The 19587-nt window shown below is 36.6% G+C and overlaps 1 protein-coding gene across 5 annotated transcripts in view; it reads right to left on the minus strand.

The window, feature by feature from the left end:
- The window catches only part of EXOC2 (exocyst complex component 2), a 317437-nt gene that overhangs the window by 213780 nt on the left and 84070 nt on the right, over window positions 1-19587 (minus strand). For all 5 annotated transcript variants that reach the window (XM_039222094.1, XM_039222095.1, XM_039222090.1 and 2 more), the window contains 4 exons: window positions 8287-8432; window positions 8073-8154; window positions 7217-7319; window positions 1497-1615 (listed from right to left, as the gene is read on the minus strand). In XM_039222094.1, the coding sequence (XP_039078025.1) occupies window positions 1497-1615; window positions 7217-7319; window positions 8073-8154; window positions 8287-8432 (450 nt within the window). The remainder of the gene's footprint in view (window positions 1-1496; window positions 1616-7216; window positions 7320-8072; window positions 8155-8286; window positions 8433-19587) is intronic.

The raw sequence follows: 19587 nt of genomic DNA on the forward strand, positions 1-19587 counted from the left end.
TAACTAATTGCTGAAATCAGATATCTGGGAGTCACCCTTGACCCCTTTTTCCCTTCATTCTTCAATCACCAACTCTTATCAATTCCTGTTTCTGAACAGCTCTTGAATCTGTCTCTTTCTCCATATCCACCTCCTCCATGTAAGGCAAGATGCCTGAATCAATATAGCAGCCTCCTAACCAGGTTCAGTGTTCATTCTTGATCCCTCTCATCCATTCACTACATGGAAGCCAGAGGAGTCTTCCAAAAACTAGGTCTCAATGCGTCTTTGGACCTGTAATTGTCAGCCCAATGTCCTCTAGATCAACTCCAAATCCCTTGAAGTGGCAACAAAGACCATGCAAGACCTGGCACCTCCTAACCCTGGCCCCCACTCTTGCCATTTTGATTGTGCACTAAGCTCCAGCCACAGAGAATCCACTGGCTATCTCTTGCTTGAAGCCCTGTGCTCATTCTGTTTTCTCTTCCTGGAGTGGTCTTTCCTTTCCTTTCCTCTATTTCAACTGGTCCATACAGATATCATTTAAATCTCAATATAAGTGTTATTTTCTTCAGATCTTGGAATGTCACTATGACCTCAAAACTATGAATTAAATGCTGTTCCTAAGTCCTACTACCACGGCACTAGGAACTTCCCAGGCTTAGGAAGTAACACTGTAATCTCCTAGTCCGGTCTACTTTCTCTGTCCATATCCCCCCACTATTTTATAAGTCTCATGTGAGCCAGGCCCCTGTCTGCCATGCTGACCACTGTATCCTTAGCACCCAATAGTGACCAACACATAGTAGGCACTGATACATTCAATACCTGTGGAATGATAGAATTATACAAATAAAGGTTGATAAACCTGCATCTGAATGCACCTGTGACTTCTTCCTTTAAAAGTTACCTCAAGGCCTTCATAAAGGATTTTTACTTTTTCAGAATAGAGTCAGCCCAGTAGGCTACTTCTCATTCTTCTAATTCTTAGAGAACATGGAGCCTTCTCTGAGACACCTTCCTAAATGTGCCATCCCCTCCATTCTCCTCCCTCAAAATATGATTATTTCTTTATATCACTTGTCAACAATTTCATCTTTGGTTAGTTAAGTGTTTAACACCATCTGTACTTGGCATAGTACCTGGCACATAGTGGGACTCAACATATATTTGATGAATAGTGAGTGAACTACCACCAATTATTAAAAATTAATATTTCTACAACAACATGTTCCTTCCCTTAATAAAAGTTTAATTATTCCCTAAAGCAAACCTTTGTCAACACTGGGTGTCAACCATAAAAATAGGCATATCAAGAGTTTTCTCCCTTGCCTCCTGTTTTGTTATTTACTCAGGTATAATACTAACCAGGAGCAATAACAAAACAAAACAATACAAAAAAAACAGGTAAAAAAATCCAAAAAATTAATCAATCATTCCCTTAATCATTAAGCATTTCCAAATATTAAACTGACAATAAGGAAGGGCATCATGCACTAGAAGAGAAGCAGACTTGCCTTTCAAATCTTGTATATAACCCTCTTTGCAGCTGTGCATGAGCTGAAGGATCCACCTGTGTTGGGCACCAATACACTGCCAAGCAGGATCACCTGGTGCATGAAGGTCAGACAGGTACCTGAAAAAAACAAGGGCAAGATTAACCAAGTAGGCTTCCTCTGTACAGCCACAAATAAGGACAAAAAGAAAGCTAACATTTTTAAAAATCATTCCTTTTCTCAAGAAAACCTAAAATTTTGTAGGGGTGCCCAGGTGGCTCAGTCAGTTAAGCATTTGAGTTCAGCTCAGGTCATGATATTGCAGTTTTGTCAGTTTGCACCCCACATCTGGCTCTACAGAGTCATGGAGTCGGCTTTGGATTCTCTCTCTCCCTCTCTTTGTGCCCCTATCCACCTCATGCTCTCTCTCAAAAATAAACAAACATTAAAGAAAATAAGAAAAACCAAAATTTTATCAATTAGTAAAAGCACCTGTTAACATTAGTCTTCAACACTTAATTTTTTTAGTTTGTTTGTTTATTTATTTGAAGAGAGAGAGAGGCAGCGAGAGAGGGAGAAAGAGAGAATCCTAGCAGGATCTGCACCCTCCTCACAGAGCCTGACGCAGGGCTCAAACTCACAAACCATGAGCCAAAAATTATGACCTGAGCCTTGGACGCATAACCAACTGAGCCTCCCAGGAACTCTTTAAAGAGTCTTGTTTATTTAGTTCTAAATGAAATATATTCAAATTTCATTTCATGCAAAAATAAACAATAAAACTGTATTTTTTAGGACTTTATAAAAAAAAACCAAGAAGACAAATACAACTTGCAATAATCTTAAAAACTCAGTGAGAACTTAAATTTATATTTATATTTAGTTCACAGAGTGTTTCCATACTTAGTTCTCAGTCATTATAGAAAACACAAGTGGGAGCCAGCAGAGGACACTTAGTGAATATTCTTTTGATTTCTATTTTATTTTATTCCTTTCTGGTCTGAAATATGGCCACTAGATGGCAGTGTGACACCATTTTCTATACAACCTAATAGGATATTTTATTACAAGAGATTTGGTGACAATAAATACCTCTGAAGTTGAACTCTACTAAATATTTCTTTAGAAAATGTAGTATAGGTGGGCATTTTTCTTAGTTTCTAAACAATTCTTAAAACATTTAACATCTTTGTACAATAAAACATCCAAACACAGAATGACAACTGAAATACATTTCATTTGAAAAATTTCTGACAAATATTACTTAAGATTTGGCCCTCGGCCATCACAAAATACATAAACATACAGTAGTCACCCTTTATCCAAAGGGGGAATATGATCCAAGACCCTCAGCAGGATGCTTGAAACCATGGACAGTACTGCACCCTAAATGTAGTCGGTTTTTTCATATATATATATATATGTGTGTGTGTGTGTGTGTATATGACTGTTTAATTTATAAATTAGGCACAATAAGAGATTAACAATAACTGATAAAAATAAAACAATTATAATATACTGTAATAAAAGTTATGTGAATGCGGTGTTGCTCTCTCTCTAAATTTTTTACTGTAGTCACCTTTCTTGTGATGATGTGAGATGATAAAATGCATACGTGAGGAAATGAAGTGTGGGGAATAATGTAGGCACTGAGATGTAGCACTAAGCTACTACTGACCTGACTACGCTTCAGAAGGAGGATCATCTGCTTCTGGACCATAGCTGACTGCAGGTAACTGAAATCGCACAACTGAAACTGCAGATAAGGTGGGTACTACTGCAATAAGTTAAATCCAATTAAAGCAACTCCAAAGCTGAATTTATTGTCTTGAAATTATTCTTAAACCATAGCTGTCTGTTGCCTTGAGGTTAAAGAATTTTGTTCAATGATAAATTTTAATGAATGGTTACAAGCAGTGACTCTATCCTAATCACTGAGGGATACACCAGAGGCTTCTCTTCCACGTTCCTCCAGTACTAGGTATTTCCTAACTCACAGACATCTCAATTAGCAGCTGACTAGAGGAGAAACATTTTGTAATAAGCAATAAATAAAAATGTTGAGACATCTGACATCACATTGAGGAACTTTCTACCCAGACCTTCACAAACTAATGTAGATAGCCTGGGTTCTGAGCAGAGCCTAGGCTCATCCTCCAGAAGGGCCCTTTGAACAGTATGGCTCACACTGTATAGAACTGCTTCAAAGTCAGCCCAAGAGCTGGCCCTTTTCCCTTTCCCTAAACGTCTATTTACAGGCTGCAAATAGGCTATGCCTGTGTTGAGAAAGAACAAATCAATTAACAGCAGCCAAGAATAAAACTACAATCTAACAAAACACATTTGGCCTGGCATAAATATTTCAACCCAATCTGATTCATTCTCTCACACAAAGCTTTCTCCTCTTTTCTCATCTGGAATATAAATATGACAAAGAGTACACTATGTCATTTCTTTTAAAAAATCATGTGATCTTATTCTTTCTTGTTGGGGATAATTTGTCTTAGCATTCTCCTTAGGTAGGTTTGTTTTGCTTCCAAATACTTCTATAATACTTTCTCCTAACACTTTCATTCATCCTCACTAATAGTGACACTAAATAGTGTCAGTGGTAAAATATAGGAATACTCTTTTAGGAAAGCTGCTTCTTTTTAATTTTTAAACTACTTAATAGGAATACAAAGGGTCCATTACAAGAGCTCAATACAGCAAGAGAAATTAATATACTCTTTTGTTTAATAACTTTTAAAATTGTAAGTTTCTGTAGTATGTTGCCTAGGTCCTTGCAAAATTTAATAATAACCCTTTACAGCACCTTATTAATGGGTATTACATTAACTGTTATATAAAGATAAATGTGTTCTCTCAGAAATTCTACAGTGTTGCAGTTCAAAAGTATAATGTGTGGTAAGCTTTTCCTTGCTTAAATGGCTAGAATAAATTTCTTTTCTTTTGTAGTAAACAATAAGTACAACTAATCCTTGAACAACACAGGTTTGAACTGTGCAGGTCCACTTATATACAGTTTTCTTTAAGTACTGTACCATAAATGTACTTTATGTTCTTTATGATTCTCTCAATAACATTTTCTTTTCTCTGGCTTATTTTATCATAAGAACAGAGTATGTAACACAAAATGTGTTAATCGGCTGTTCATGTGTCATTGGTAAGGCTTCCAGTCAACATTAGGCTGTAAGTAGTTAAGTTTCAGGGGAGTCAAGTTATACGTGGATTTTTGACTGGGCAGATGGTTGGTGCCCCAACCCCCACACTGTTCAACAGTCAACTGTATTTCATTTCAAAGATCTTTGTTTAAAACATGCCACATGTTAACTACTATTTCTTCTAAAACTGTGTTCTCAAAGAACACTTAACAGATTTTTTAGAGGGGTAAAGAATGCTAATTATAAGCACAGCCTCAGTATTTTATAATTTAAGAACTAAACTTTTTAGCCATATTCTAACATGATTTTTAACAATTACCAGGGATAGGATCACATTCATATGGAAAGAAGTATATATGACATAACTTTCCTTCTCACTAAAGGTACTAGAATCAAGACAACATAAGAAGAGTGAAACTAATCAAGTTTTTAATTATATAAAATAATGAACAAAAATAAAATACAGTAGTAATTTTATTTTCAATCATACCATGCAAAACTTCTGAGTATGAAGAGAACTAATAAAGATATGCTTTGCTGATGATAAAGCTCTCTTTATCCCCTCTTAATGTTCACAGTACCTATCATCATAGATGCTAAAGTCCCATAGATACTTGACCTGGTTATGATGATATTTTCCCTGTTTATTAACTAAAACCTTAATTTAAGAAGGATAACAGAATTAATTGCTCAGTGTCTTCTCAAAGCACTAAAAATAATGACTACAAAATAAGTAAACTAATTGACATTTTTGTTGACATTCTTGTTCTTTGCCCCTTTTATATGACAGGAAAAAAGCACCTAAATAGGCCATCTTTAAAATAAAATCAGTAGATTAAAGAACTACATGTTATGTATATAAAGGGTAATTCACTCTTGAAAGCTGTGTACATTCAATAAGGTGTAACATATTACTATTGGCAAATTTCATAGCATAAACATAAAATGCAAAGCAAAATTAAGTAGCATGGTGGAACACAGGCAACAAGATGCTATCCAGCTGTGTATTCCTGGACAAGAAGATTAACCTTCCTAGAGCTTTTCTTTACATGTAAAGGGAAAAAAAAAAAAAAAAAAGAAAACAAAAGACAAAGAAAAAAAAAGCAGGAGGACTAACATATATACAGTTCATTTCTAGCTTTAGATTTCCACAAGCCAGAAAAATCCCACCTTCTTTCCTATATGAACACAGCTTAGAGAAAAGCAAAGATAAGCTTTGAAAGCAGACAAACAGAGGAATCCTACTCCTTGCTTTGTGCACTGAGCAAGAATGAAGTCTGAGGCTCAGGTTCCTCAGCTATACAATGGGTATCAGACAAATGTCTCTGCATGGTGGCTGTGAGGATTAGAAATTATATACATAGCACACCTAACATGAAGCCCAGGTGTACTACAGACTCCAGGTAGTGGCAATAATCAATGTTAGTACTCTCTACTCCCCTACTAAAGCCTCCTTTCCCTTTCCTCTTTAGTAACACAAATGTGCTGAAAATGACAATGGATCATGTTGCTACTATTCTCCTGAATCAACAAGATCACAAGTCTAAGTGTAGACTGCTGTTCCCACCACCACTGCAAACACAGCAGCTTTTAGGCCAGACCTTCTTTTCATACCTGGAAATAATTTTCAATGGTCATATGGTAACAACAGCCAAATGTATCCATAGATTCAGTCTATTATTTTAGAAGTACTGAATACTCAAAAAACTTCACTAATTAAAGAGAGGGCATTAAGTTTGGATAGTAGCTTATTCTGAGAAAAAGGCCACATTCAAAAAAAATAATGTTAATATTTTAAAATCATAGATATAAAAAGATTATAACATATGCTCTATCTCCAAATCCTGGTATAAATATTATATATGTGTGAAATATATTGACTACTTATGTTCCAGGTGCTGTATTAAATCCTTAAATGTATTTTTAGATTATCTTTACAACTACCCGGAGATGTAGATTGTGTTATCATGTCATCTCAGAAAAAGAAACTGAAAAAAGAATACAAGTAAGTCACCCAAAGAGAATAGCCAGTTACCATTATGCTATGCTTCCTTCTAAGGCCTTTTCCTCATCGTACCTTGTGGTATCCATCACTTTTCATATTATTGCAATTTTTAAAATTTATTTATTTTTTCTTTTCAATACTAAAACCTTTCAGAATTTTCTCTACCATTGAGACAGAGCCCACTCTTGTGGCACGAAGAACTTCCCACCAAGAATGTGATGGTGTTGTGCTCTAAAGCATACAGGGAGCCCCCTGCCTATGATCTCTGGGTGCTCACAGAGTGCAACACCCACACTACCCTGCTAGGTTAGGTAAACCCTTGTTGAGCAAGAGGAAGAAAGACCAAACAATGGGGCCACTTTTTCTTGCCCCAAACAACCAGAATTTTCTTGCTCTGAATACTCCCAAATTTGTTAGTATACAAAAGAATTTTGGTGTCCGATACTGGATACCACTAAATTTCTATTTATCTTCCCTTTCACCATTTCATCAATCTCCTAATTTCCCCCAAATGATGCATCTAGTAATATACAGATAAATGTGATTTGTCAAAATTCTTGGAAAAGTTTTACCTTATATAACGTTTTTGGTCATGTAAAGTTGATGGTGTCTCAAGCAATTTATCCAGAAGTAATTCTCTTAAAGCTTCAATCCGTGTTTCTACTTCAGCATAATCTATTTAAAAAGGAAAGAACATATAAGATTTACAAAATGGAGACTTAAAACCAAATTATGGCAAGTAGAAAAGTGACTGCGTTGGGGGACAAGAGTTGACTAAAAAGAGGCGCAAGGTAACTTTCTGGTATGGGTTATACGGGATACGTGCATTTGTCAAACTCACTGAATATGTAAGTAACATTTGTGCATTTCATTGCAAGTAAATTTACCACAATAAAAAAATGAAATTAAGTTTTCTGAGTCCTTATGGATTTCATTTAGAATTTAATAAAGCCCTAAGATAATTCTCCTAGTTGATAAGGCATTATCAAAAGACATTTTAGGTTTTTAAAAAATTTTTGTAACTCTTGTATTAGAGATAATTTCAAAAGTTGTATTAGTTCACTTTAAAATAAGGTTAGAATTCATAAACATAATGGTTTTTCTGAGGGAAGATTAAAATATAAGTTTTGATCTCTACAAAATATCTATAATTGATTCTTTCCAGTAAAAAAAGATTTTTTTAATAGCTTTATGGTTAAGAAGAGGTACAGAATGTATAAGACTAACTTATCCTATAGCCGCAGTTGTCCATCTTCACTACATCTTGGTAAGAAAAGCCATGTTATTTTTGAAGTAACTGTTTTTCATTTTAAAAAGAACACCATATAAACAAAAATTAAAATGCAAATAACTTTCTCTGCAGAATGTATTCTACATTCTTCCTGTAAAAGTAAAGTAGAAGATCCAAAAGTAATAAACAAATCTTACATTTCTTGAAAACCTGCACCTCCGTTTTCCCAAAGAGTGACTTGGCCTTTTCATAATCATTAATAACCACATCATAATCACCCTTTAAAATAAAGAAACATTTTGGAGACTGTCAGTAAAGTATCATGAACACATTTGGTCACGATAAAAAATTATCTCAATAACTTTAAAATTTATGACATCATAACCATGGGTACATAAATATGTACTCTACCTTTTGAATATTCCTTTCAATATTCAGAGGAAGGTTGAAGAGAAACTTAAATCGCTGAAGCACATTGAGTGCATTTCTAGTGGAATCTGCCTTGTCCTTTCGACCTAATACTTCTTGAAATAATGTGTCTGCAGTATTACTTGCTCCTATTTTAGAAAGACCAAGAGAAGCTTAGATAAAACAAAATGTTAGGTTGCTAATGTAGCTTTACATTAAAACTCAACAGGTTTTTTTTTAAAGTTAGTTATATTGGAGATCTTTTATGGTTTGCTAAAAGACATTTCCACTTTGCCCACAAATAAGTTCTTTTGTATATTAAAAACAGTATCCAATTAAAAATAACCATATTTGCCAGGCCCAAATAAAATTGCTAATGTGATCCTACATCTATTTTAGCTACTCTTCCAAATTTTATATCAATTATGGGTCCTTAGATTATTTCATTAGTTCAGATAATAGGTTAAAACACACACATGCACATGTTAACTACACTAGATAAATTCTCTGGATTGGATTTAATATCCACATTATATGGTAATAAAACAAGAAAAATATTTTTAAGCAAAGTTGTTAAAAATAAGTATTCTAGAACTAATTCTATTTCTTGGTAAAACTGTCTTCTGTTCATGCAGCAGGCACAAAAATTACATAAGCAATTTAAATGACAAATTTTAACATATCATTAATAAATACTTGCTTCTTAAATCAGCTAATTCAAACTATACACAAACTGGACACTATGTATATATAAAACATATATAAAAGTCTTCAAACTATACAAATCACTATAATGACAGAGTTGCTTATCTACAGAAAAATTAACTATGTACAAAAAATAGTTTAACTTTTTCAATTTGTGAATTATTTTTAATTAACCACAAAGAAGGGAGAGAAAAACGGTAACTGTTTTTGGCTATTTGATCGCTGCTCATAAAAAGTTTCTACATTATCTGGTCTACTGACTATACTTTAAGCAAAGATGAAAAAGTTACCTCAGTCTCACTGGGTGGCTTGCATGCCATATTCCCTAGTCCACACTGTGGGTGGCCTGATCCTGTTAAAAGTTGTCTTTGTAACATAATTGTTTTATCTAAATAATGTTGAAATTCTGTTGAAATTTTAAAGACCTGATATAAAAACTCTGTCAAGATAGCCTTTTTCCCCCACATACTTTTAATGAAGAATACTAAATTTCTGTAAGATGAGAAAAAATATATTCCCATCCTCCCATCAAACCACATAATGGTGGCTAAATGAATATTTGAAATCTGATTAAAGGTAAGGTTAAAACATTTTTCTTCAAAGAAAATTACTATTAAGTATTTATCATTTAAAAATATAAACTTCGTGACTTGAGGCTTCATAAATGAAAAGATACATAAATGCGATTGAATAGTTTTAAAAGGCTGATTACAAATTGGTGGGCTGTGGATATTAAACTACCAAGCACTTTTTTTGTGTGTGTACAGTAAAAGAACTTGGGACAAAGCTATAAGAGTTTTACTCGTTGTATTTTAAAGGTAATAAAAAAACGACTAATAATTTTAACTCCTCTAAAAAGTATGAAAACATGTACAAGTAAAAAATTCACTTATCATTAAATATTTTATTGAGCAAATTTAATAGGCAGAAATTAAGACTACAAAATTATGATTTGTACAGAAATGTAGGTATGGAGAATTTTAACATGTGCACATAGACAAATCATAATTTTAATTAAAAATAACTTCTATCCATAAACTGTTATTGAATTGTGAATTTAATTCCATACACAATAAAATCTGGGGAATTCATAACTCTTTGATAACTGAATGATTCTATCCGTAATAAAATAAATGAAAGCAGCAAAACTAAGATTTCTGTGAGCAGATAAAAATCACCAAAGGCTCACAGAATGCATTTTAATGTCTTCATTTCTCTAGGGCTACTAATAAGAAAAACGAAACTACTAAACTCAGCGGTGGTGTTCACACATGAAGTGACACTGCAGATAAACCATCAGTTAGACATCCTCCAAATTTCCCAAGAACAATTTTCCCCACATACCAATCCATCCACATCTTCACCCCACCTTGTCACACTGAGAACACCCAATTGCTAGACAGCTAGCAAGGGTTTGAACATCCAGTGTGTACTCACAAAACAAATCTAACTGAGCTATATGGTAGTGAAAAACATGACTTAGGTCTTAGAGTTTGCAGAACCAACCCTGATCTTAACAAATACCAGCCCTGGGCAACTCTAGGCCTGAAAGTTGGTCATTTCTCCTCACAAGTGGTGTCTTAACTCCAGCTCCCTGGACTGTGACCATGTTCGTCTCAATTACAGATGCACCCCAAGCACCAAGAGCAAGGCTGTTGTAATCACCTGTGGCTGTCACTATCATAGTCATGTCGACAACAGCAGTAAAATTATCCTCAGTGTAAGATAGGAGAACATGGATGGACCTTTAGGGTATCATCCTAAGTGAAATAAGTCAAAGACAGACAAATACCACATGGCATCACCCATATATGAAATCTTATTTAAAAACAAAAAACAAAAACAAAAAAAACCCTCAAGTCATAGATATGAAGAAAGGAATGGTGGTTACCAGAGACTGGAGGGTAGGAGAAATAGAGAGATGTTGATCAAAGGGGACAAATTTCCAGTAAGAAGATGAACACATTCTAAAGAACACATTCTAAGCACACTATTGTGAATATAGTTAACAATATATATCATATAATTGAAAACTGCTAGGATTATATCTCAAATGTTCTCATCACGAAAAGAAATGGAATTATGTGATGAGCTATTGCTAAGGTGGTAATCATATTGCAAAATACAAGTACATGTTTATCAAATCAATATGAGGTAACACCTTACATTTATTTATACAACACTATCTGTCAATTATATCTCAATAAAGCTGGAAAAAAAAGATGACAAGAAAAGACACTGTGGTACTGCACACTAACCAAACTCCTATCTCCCTATTGATCTTATTACCTTAATAATGAAAAAAATAATTAACTATGCCAGGAACTCCTGTCATCTATATAATTCTAAGACTACTTCATAATTACAAGTATGTTTATTTAAATGTTATACTTTCTCTTATTTTGACGAGAATAATTTCTCTTATTTTGGTCCTTTTAATGGCACTGACACTTGAGATCGTAGATCACAGAAGTGATTTTGTTTTTTAATGTTTTATTTATTTCTAGGAGAGAGAGAGAGAGAGAGACACAGCGTGAGCAGGGGAGGGTCAGAGAGGGAGGGAGTCACAGACTGAAATAGGCTCCAGGCTCTGAGCTGGCAGTCAGCACAGAGCCCGACGCAGGGCTTGAACCCACGAACCGCGAGATCATGACCTAAGCGAAAGTCGGACGCTTAACCGACTAAGCCACCCAGGCGCCCCATAGAAGTGATTTTTAACCTAAATTCTCTGCTTGATGTGAGCTGAGGATGAAGGTGGCTGGAAGAAGTGTTCCTCACAACACACACACACACACCACAAAACAATTTATTCCAGGAATAAGCAAGCTGAATGAGATTAAAAAAGGAAACATTAAAGTACCTAGCAATTTAAGTTTTTAAAAAAAAAAGTTTTAATGTTTTTCTCTTATTTATTTCTGAGAGAGAGAGAGACAGCATGAACAGAGTCAGGAAGAAAGGGAGATAACAGAATCTGAAACAGGCTCCAGGCTCTGAGCTGGCTGTCAGCACAGCTCGAACTCAAGAACCGTGAGATCATGACCTGAGCCGACGTCGAATGCTTAACCAACTGAGCCACCCAGGCGCCCCAAGCACCTAGCAATCAAAATTTACTTTAAAATGTACATTCAAATTCATAGCAAAACCAGGACCACAAAACACCCAACAACCTACCCTATGGTTCTCAGTTTCTCTCAATAGATTATAGAAAATGACTAAATACACTGCCATCTATAACATGGTATTACATGAAGAGCATCATTACCAATAGTTTATGCTTATTTAGACAGCCATACTTGGCACTAGAATTCTATAGCACCACTGAAAGTACAGAGAACTGGAATCTTGGGGATAAGAAAAGAGCACGATACCACCCCAGGAGCTAGATGTTCCCATGTCCTCAACTTCCTTCAGTAATCCCAAATTGACAGCTTGAAATCAAATCATAATGGGAAAATTTACACATTGGAAATGCTAATATTAAAGTCATTTTTTTTTCTGTTCTGGAATGCCAATAATTAAACATTTACCAGCTTACCTCTGAGTAAGTCAGATCCCTTTTTTACAAACTTGGCTTGATACTCCTTAGTGTTTTAAGTCTTTGTCTTTCTTAATTTTACACATACAATTTGGGAGAAATCATTCAATCTCATTAAATTCAACTACTATCTCCATGTTAGAGACTCCAAAATCATATATACCTCAAGATATTGGTTAGTTTAAGACTAATATTTACAGATGTCACATACACACACACAGACAAACACACACACACACACACACACTGGAATACTACTCAGGTAAAAAAAAAAAAGAATGAAATATGGCCATTTGTAATAGTATAGATGGACCTTGAGATAAGTGAAATAAGTCATACAGAGATAGACAAATACCATATAATTTCACTTATATGTAGAACCTAAAAAAACAAAACAAACAGAACAAAACAAAACCCAGAATCATGTATACAGAGAATGGATTGGTGGTAGAGGAGAGGGAGGCTAGGGGCAAAATAGGTGAAGGGAATCAGGTATAAACTTCTAGGGTTTTTTTTTTTTTTTTAATGTTTATTTTTGAGACTGAGTGCATGAGTGGAGGAGGGGCAGAGAGAGGACAGAGGGTCCAAGTGGGCTCTACGCTGACAGCAACACCCCAGTGCAGAACTCGAACTCACAAACTGCAAGATCATGACCCGAGCCAAAGTTGGATGCTCAACCAACTGAACCACCTAGGCACCCCACAAACTTCTAGTTTTAAAATAGGTCATGGGGATATAATAAATGGCATGAGTAATATATTCAATATTATATTTTTAAAAGACTAATCTTTATATATACTCTCATTAAATGTACAATTAATTTTTTTAATGAATACTCATCACAAAGAAGTTATTTATTCTAAACCATACCAAAGAATATTCAATCAGCCTTAGCTGTTTTAAGGGGATTCTATGAAAGCATTTCTTGTGATATCACAGCATCACCTTATGGGACTAACTTAGTCCCTAAGAGGAACCATAAGGATTTCCCTTTGAGTGAACCCTAACAGAAGAGCTAAGGAGGCAATAATCAGGAGCATGTCAGCTTTTGGGAACGTGGGACATGGGAACTAGACTCTGAGTCTGGGCACACAGCTAGTCAGGCTTCAACAAGAAGGACAGTGGAGGTTGGACAACCAACTCTTAGACCCTCAGTTTACCTGCCTTTAGCAAAAGCTGAGAAAGTGGCATGAGAAGAATGAAGATGCCATGGAGGAAGAAAACACATTTTAGCATCTATGGATCCCTTATAATCTGAAGTTTGGAGAAGCTTTTGTGGGTGGCATAAAAACATACTAGACATACAATATGGAGTGCTTACTGTATGTTAGGTGTTATTCTAAAAACTCTGTAAGACTTCTAAATTCTTCTTAATTATTCTAAAAGTATGTATTAATTCTTAATTCATTTAAACTTGTTTATGTCCTGGTAAAACAGGCACTTTTTTTTATCACACCCAATAAATTAACATTGATTCAGTAATATTTAACATACAATCCCCACTTCCCACTTGCTCCCAAAATATCCTTCGTATCTTTGTATGTTTTTTTTTAATGTTTATTTATTTTTTAGAGAGACAGAGCATGAGCTGGGGAGGGGCAGAGAGAGAGGGAGACACAGAATCTGAAACAGGCTCCAGGCTTTGAGCTTTCAGCACAGAGCCCGATGCGGGGCTCAAACCCATGGACCGCGAGATCATGACCTGGGCCGACGTCGGACGCCTAACCTACTGAGCCACCCAGGCGCCCCTTGTTTTGTTTTTAATTTACATCCAACTTAGTTAGCATTTAGGGTAGCAATGATTTCAGGAGTAGACTTCTTTATGCCCCTTACCCATTTAGACTATCCCCCCTCCCACAACCCCCTCCAGCTACCCTCTGTCTGTTCTCTATATTTAAGAGTCTCTTATGTTTTGTCCCTCTCCCTGTTTTTACAATATTTTTCCTTCCCTTAGGTTCATCTGTTTTGTATCTTAAAGTCCTCATATGAGTGAAGTCATATAATAGCTGTCTTCCTCTAATTTCGTTAGCATAATACCCTCTAGTTCCATCCACATAGTAGCAAATGGTGAAATTTCATTCTTTTTGATTGCCAAGTAATACTCCATTGTGTATATATACCACTTCTTCTTTATCCATTCATCTGTCGAAAGACACCTGAGCTCTTTCCATACTTTGGCTACTGTCGACAGTGCTGCTATAAACATTGGGATGCATGTACCCCCTTTCAAACAACATACTTGTATCACTTGGATAAATACCTAGTAGTACAATTGCTGGACTGTAGGATAGTTCTATTTTTAACTTTTCGAGGAACCTCCATACTGTTTTCCAGAGTGGCTGCACCAGTTTGCATTCCCACTGGCAGTGCAAAAGAAATCTTTCTCTGCATCCTTGCCAACATCTACTGTTTCCTGAGTTGTTAATTTTAGCCATTCTCACATGTGTGAGGTGATATCTCATTATGGTTTTGATTTGTATTTCCCAATGATAAGTGATGTTGAGCATTTTTTTCATGTGTCTGTTAGCCATCTGGATGTCTTCTTTGGGAAAGTGTCTATTCATGTCTTTTGCCCATTTCTTTACTGGATTATTGGGTGTGGAGTTTGATAACTTCTTTATAGATTTTAGATACTAATCCTTATCTGATATGTCATTTGCAAATATCTTCTACCATTCCATTGAATGCCTTTTAGTTTGCTGACTGTTTCCTTCGCTGTGCAGAAGCTTTTTATTTTGATGAGGTCTCAACAGTTTATTTTTGCTTTTGTTTCCCTTGCTTCTGGAGACATGTTGGGTAAGAAGTTGCTGAGGCTGAGGTCAAAGAGGTTTTTGCTTGCCTTCTTCTTTAGGGTTTTGATGTGTCCTGTCTTAAATTTAGGTATTTCATCCATTTTGAGTTTATTTTTGTGTATGGTGTAAGAAAGTGGTCCAGGTTCATTTTTCTACATGTTGCTGTCCAGTTTTCCCAGCACCATTTGCTGAAGAGGCTATCTTTATTTCATTGGATATTCTTTCCTGCTTTGTCAAAGATTAGTAGTTGGCCATATGTTTGTGGGTCCATTTCTGGATTCTCTATTCTGTTCCACTGATCTGAGTGTCTATTTTTGTGCCAGACAGGCACTATTCTTATCCCCATTTTATTATGCAAACAACTGAAACAGAGGTTATTCAATGTGCTCAATGTATGACACAGACAGGATACACTGAGAGCTAGAAAGATATTCATGAGTACAACCCTCGGGAATCACAAACTAAACAAGTTATAAGTGGAAATCAATTTTTTCCTCTTTACCTCTCTCCTAATGCCCCAAACCTGCTCCTACTTCCTCAACTTGAGGCCAAGAATCTAGATGTCATCAAGGACTACTTCTTTTCTTCCTACTTCTCACATCAAACTGGTAACCAAATACTGCCTTTCTCATCTCCCTAACATCTCTCATCTTGCCATTCATTCACTCTGCCTTCATCACCTCTGTTTCGGTTAAAGTCCTCAGCACTTCATTCTTACACGACAGTTGTGTACTTCTATCTGATGCCTCCTTTTGTCTCTAGTCTAGCTCTCTCTTAATCCATTCTCTATGCACATGGAGAATGTTCTTTAAAAAGTTCATAATGTCACTTACTTATTTAAAATCCTTCAATGGATCACCAACAGTCTGCAGGATAAAGACAAATTTCACTATACTACACAGAAAGCTTATCATGAGCAGACCTTCATCTACCTCTCAGTCCTACATCTCACATCTGCACACTACTATACAGGATCCTGGTTCCTGGACTGCAGCCTATCTCCTCCCTCAAGTCAGGGCTTTCCTCCTCGTGTTGCTTGACCTGTCTGGGATGCCTACATCCACTTAGCTGCCCACCTGCCAACCTCTGCATGCCTGAATACTTTGTACTCCTCTTTTAAGGTTCACATGATTCTCTCCTGATATTCTCTCACTCCACTTTTCAATTAGGTACCCCTTGTGCAGGCTCCAGATGCACCCCAGGCTTGCCACCAGCAGACAATTTTCACATGACAATTTAATCACCTGCTTATTTGTGTTTTCCATTAACTACAAACTCTTAGGAATATAGCATAAGTACTAACTTCATATCCCTGGGATGAACTAACATGTGCTCAATAAACACAGAGAGGTGGAGTAGTACAGTACACACAGTGAGCAGAACTGCATAAATGACAGTGCAAGCTGAAACCATTCAAACAATCTTAATAACTAATGGGAAAATTACAGTTGTTTTGTGACTTTTAAAAGTTCTTGTTGTAGGGGTGCCTGGGTGGCTCAGGTGGTTAAGCGTTTGACTTCAGCTCAGGTCATGATCTCACAGTTTATGGGTTTGAGCCTCACGTCGGGCTCTGTGCTGACAGCTATCTCAGAGCCTGGAGTCTGTGTCACCCTCTCTCTCTGACCCACCCCTGCTCACGCTGTCTTTCTCTCAGAAATAAATAAAACATTAAAAAAAATTAAAAAATTCTTGTTGCAACATTATAAACTCCTTACTATTGGTGATAAATGAATAAGAAAATGAAAAAACAGTAAAACCAGTATTTACTTAGTACACTCCAATGATTTAAAATATTAGAAACACTGAAAATTCAGGTGTTCTATTTCTTTGTAAAAAAAAATTATCAAAATTGCTTGCTTCTTCTGTCATAAAATTTACAATATGCATCACACATCTTTCCTTTTTTATAAAAAAAAGTTTATTGTCAAGTTGGTTTCCATATAACACCCAGTGCTCATCCCCACAAGTGCCCTTCTCCATGCCCATCACCCCCCTAACACTCCCCACCACTCCCATCAGCCCTCAGTTTGTCTCGGCATTTACTAGTCTTTCATATTTGCCTCCCTCCCTCTCCCCCACTATTTTCCCCTTCTCCTCCCCCATGGTCCTCCATTAAGTTCCTCTTAATCCTCCTATACGTGCAAACATATGGTATCTGTCCTCTGACTTATTTCGCTCAGCATAACACCCTCAAGGTCCATCCATGTTGCTACACATGGCCAGATTTCATTCTTTCTCATTGCCATGTAGTATTCCATTGTATAGATAAACCACATCTTCTTGATCCATTCGTCAGGTGATGACACTTAGGCTCTTTCCATGTTTTGGCTATTGTTGAGAGTGCTGCTACGAATATTGGGGTACATGTGCCCCTATGCATCAGCACTCCTGTATCCCTTGGGTAAATTCCTAGCAGCGCTATTGCTGGGTCATAGGGGAGTTCTATCATTACTTTTTTGAGGAACCTCCACACTGTTTTCCAGGGGTGCCGCACCATTTTACATTCCCACCAACAGTGTAGGAGGGTGCCCATTTCTCCACATCCTCACCAGCATCTAGAGTCTCCTGATTTGTTCACTTTAGCCACTCTGACGGGCATGAGGTGGTATCTCAGTGTGGTTTTCATTTGTATTTCCCTGATGAGGAGGGACGCTGAGCAGTGTTTCATGTGTCTGTTGGCCATCTGGATGTCCTCTTTGGAGAAATGTCTGTACATATCTTCTGCCCGTTTCGTCACTGGATTGTTTGTTTCTCGAGTGTGGAGTTTGGTGAGCTCCTTTTAGATTTTGGATACTAGCCCTTTATCTGATATGTCATTTGCAACTATCTTTTCCCATTCTGTCAGTTGCCTATTAGTTTTATGGATTGTTTCTTTTCTGTCACACAGCCTTCCTATACTTGGACAAATTATCATACACCTTTCCCAACTTTATCCTTTGTGCTCTGAATGTCATGGATTTTCTCTGAGCATTCTTTTAAACATCACTTCCTCTAGGATGTCTTCTTCCTTTTCTTCATACTTTCTTCATATCCGCTGATAAAGTCACCTTTTACTGAGTTCCTCTTGCTGCACAGCTTAAGTTTCTTGAACAGTGGCAGTACCCACATCCCCACTGTCAGGTACCTTCTGGAACTCCAGTCATGGTAGATTTGAATCTCATACTGTTAGCACTTTTTTTTAATGTTCTTTTTATTTATATCTGGGGGGGGGGGGGGAACAGTGTGATCAAGGGAGGGACAGAGAGAGAGGGAGATACAGAATCCAAAGCAGGTTCCAGGCTCTGAGCTGGCTGTCAGCACAGAGCCCGACGCGAGGCTCGAATCCATGAACTGTGAGATCATGACCTGAGCCAAAGTTGGACGCTTAATGGATTGAGCCACCCAGGCGCCCCATCACTTTTTTTTTTAATGCACTTCATATTTGTGGGCCAATTCCCTCTTTTGATTATCCATTTCTATAAAATGCCATGTGAGTTAATGTCTGCGAGACAAGGAGGCCACACAACTATGTATTTTGTTGTCTGTGAATGAACATCTGTATAGTGACCAATCACAGAGTCTGAGGTAATTGGTCACTGATCACCTTGCACATCTGTTATTTATGGGGTGATCTGTGGAATGAACAACTCACCAATCACTTGTGTACTTTTTGCAATTATGACAAATATACTGTGATAAGAGGAATCTGAACTGTGTTCCTGGGGGACAGGTGAATTTAACTGAACTGTGCTGACTGAAATACATGCTTATCAAAATCATGCACAGCAAGCTCTGTCAGTAGTTTAAAATATAGATTTGAAGCCAGATTTCTAGATATAAATCCCAGCTCTTGCCACTTACTACTTACATGACTTTAGATAACTCATTTAATCTTTGGGGCTTCAGGGTTTTTGTCAATAAAATGGAAATAACAGCACAAACCTCACAGACAACTAAATATACATAGAATGTTTAAAGCAATACTTGACCCTTAGTAAGCACTGCAAAAGTTTTAGGTAGTATCACCACAGTTGCTACTATAAATATTTATATAATATTGTCTACACCTGCAAAGTCTAATACATAGCTACTAGCCACATGGTGCCATTTCAATTTAAAGTTAAATTTGTTAGGGATGCCTCGGTGGCTCAGTCAGTTGAGCGTCTGACTTGGCCTCAGGTCATGATCTTGCAGTTCGTGTGTTTGAGTCCCACATCAGATTCTGCTGTCAGGGCCCACATCAGATCTTCTGGTCCCCTCTCTCTCTGCACCTCCCCCACTCATGCACTCTCT

This window comes from Hyaena hyaena, unplaced genomic scaffold (genome assembly GCF_003009895.1).
Source record: "Hyaena hyaena isolate Hyena2069 unplaced genomic scaffold, ASM300989v1 scaffold_1063, whole genome shotgun sequence".
NCBI classification, from domain to species: domain Eukaryota; kingdom Metazoa; phylum Chordata; class Mammalia; order Carnivora; family Hyaenidae; genus Hyaena; species Hyaena hyaena.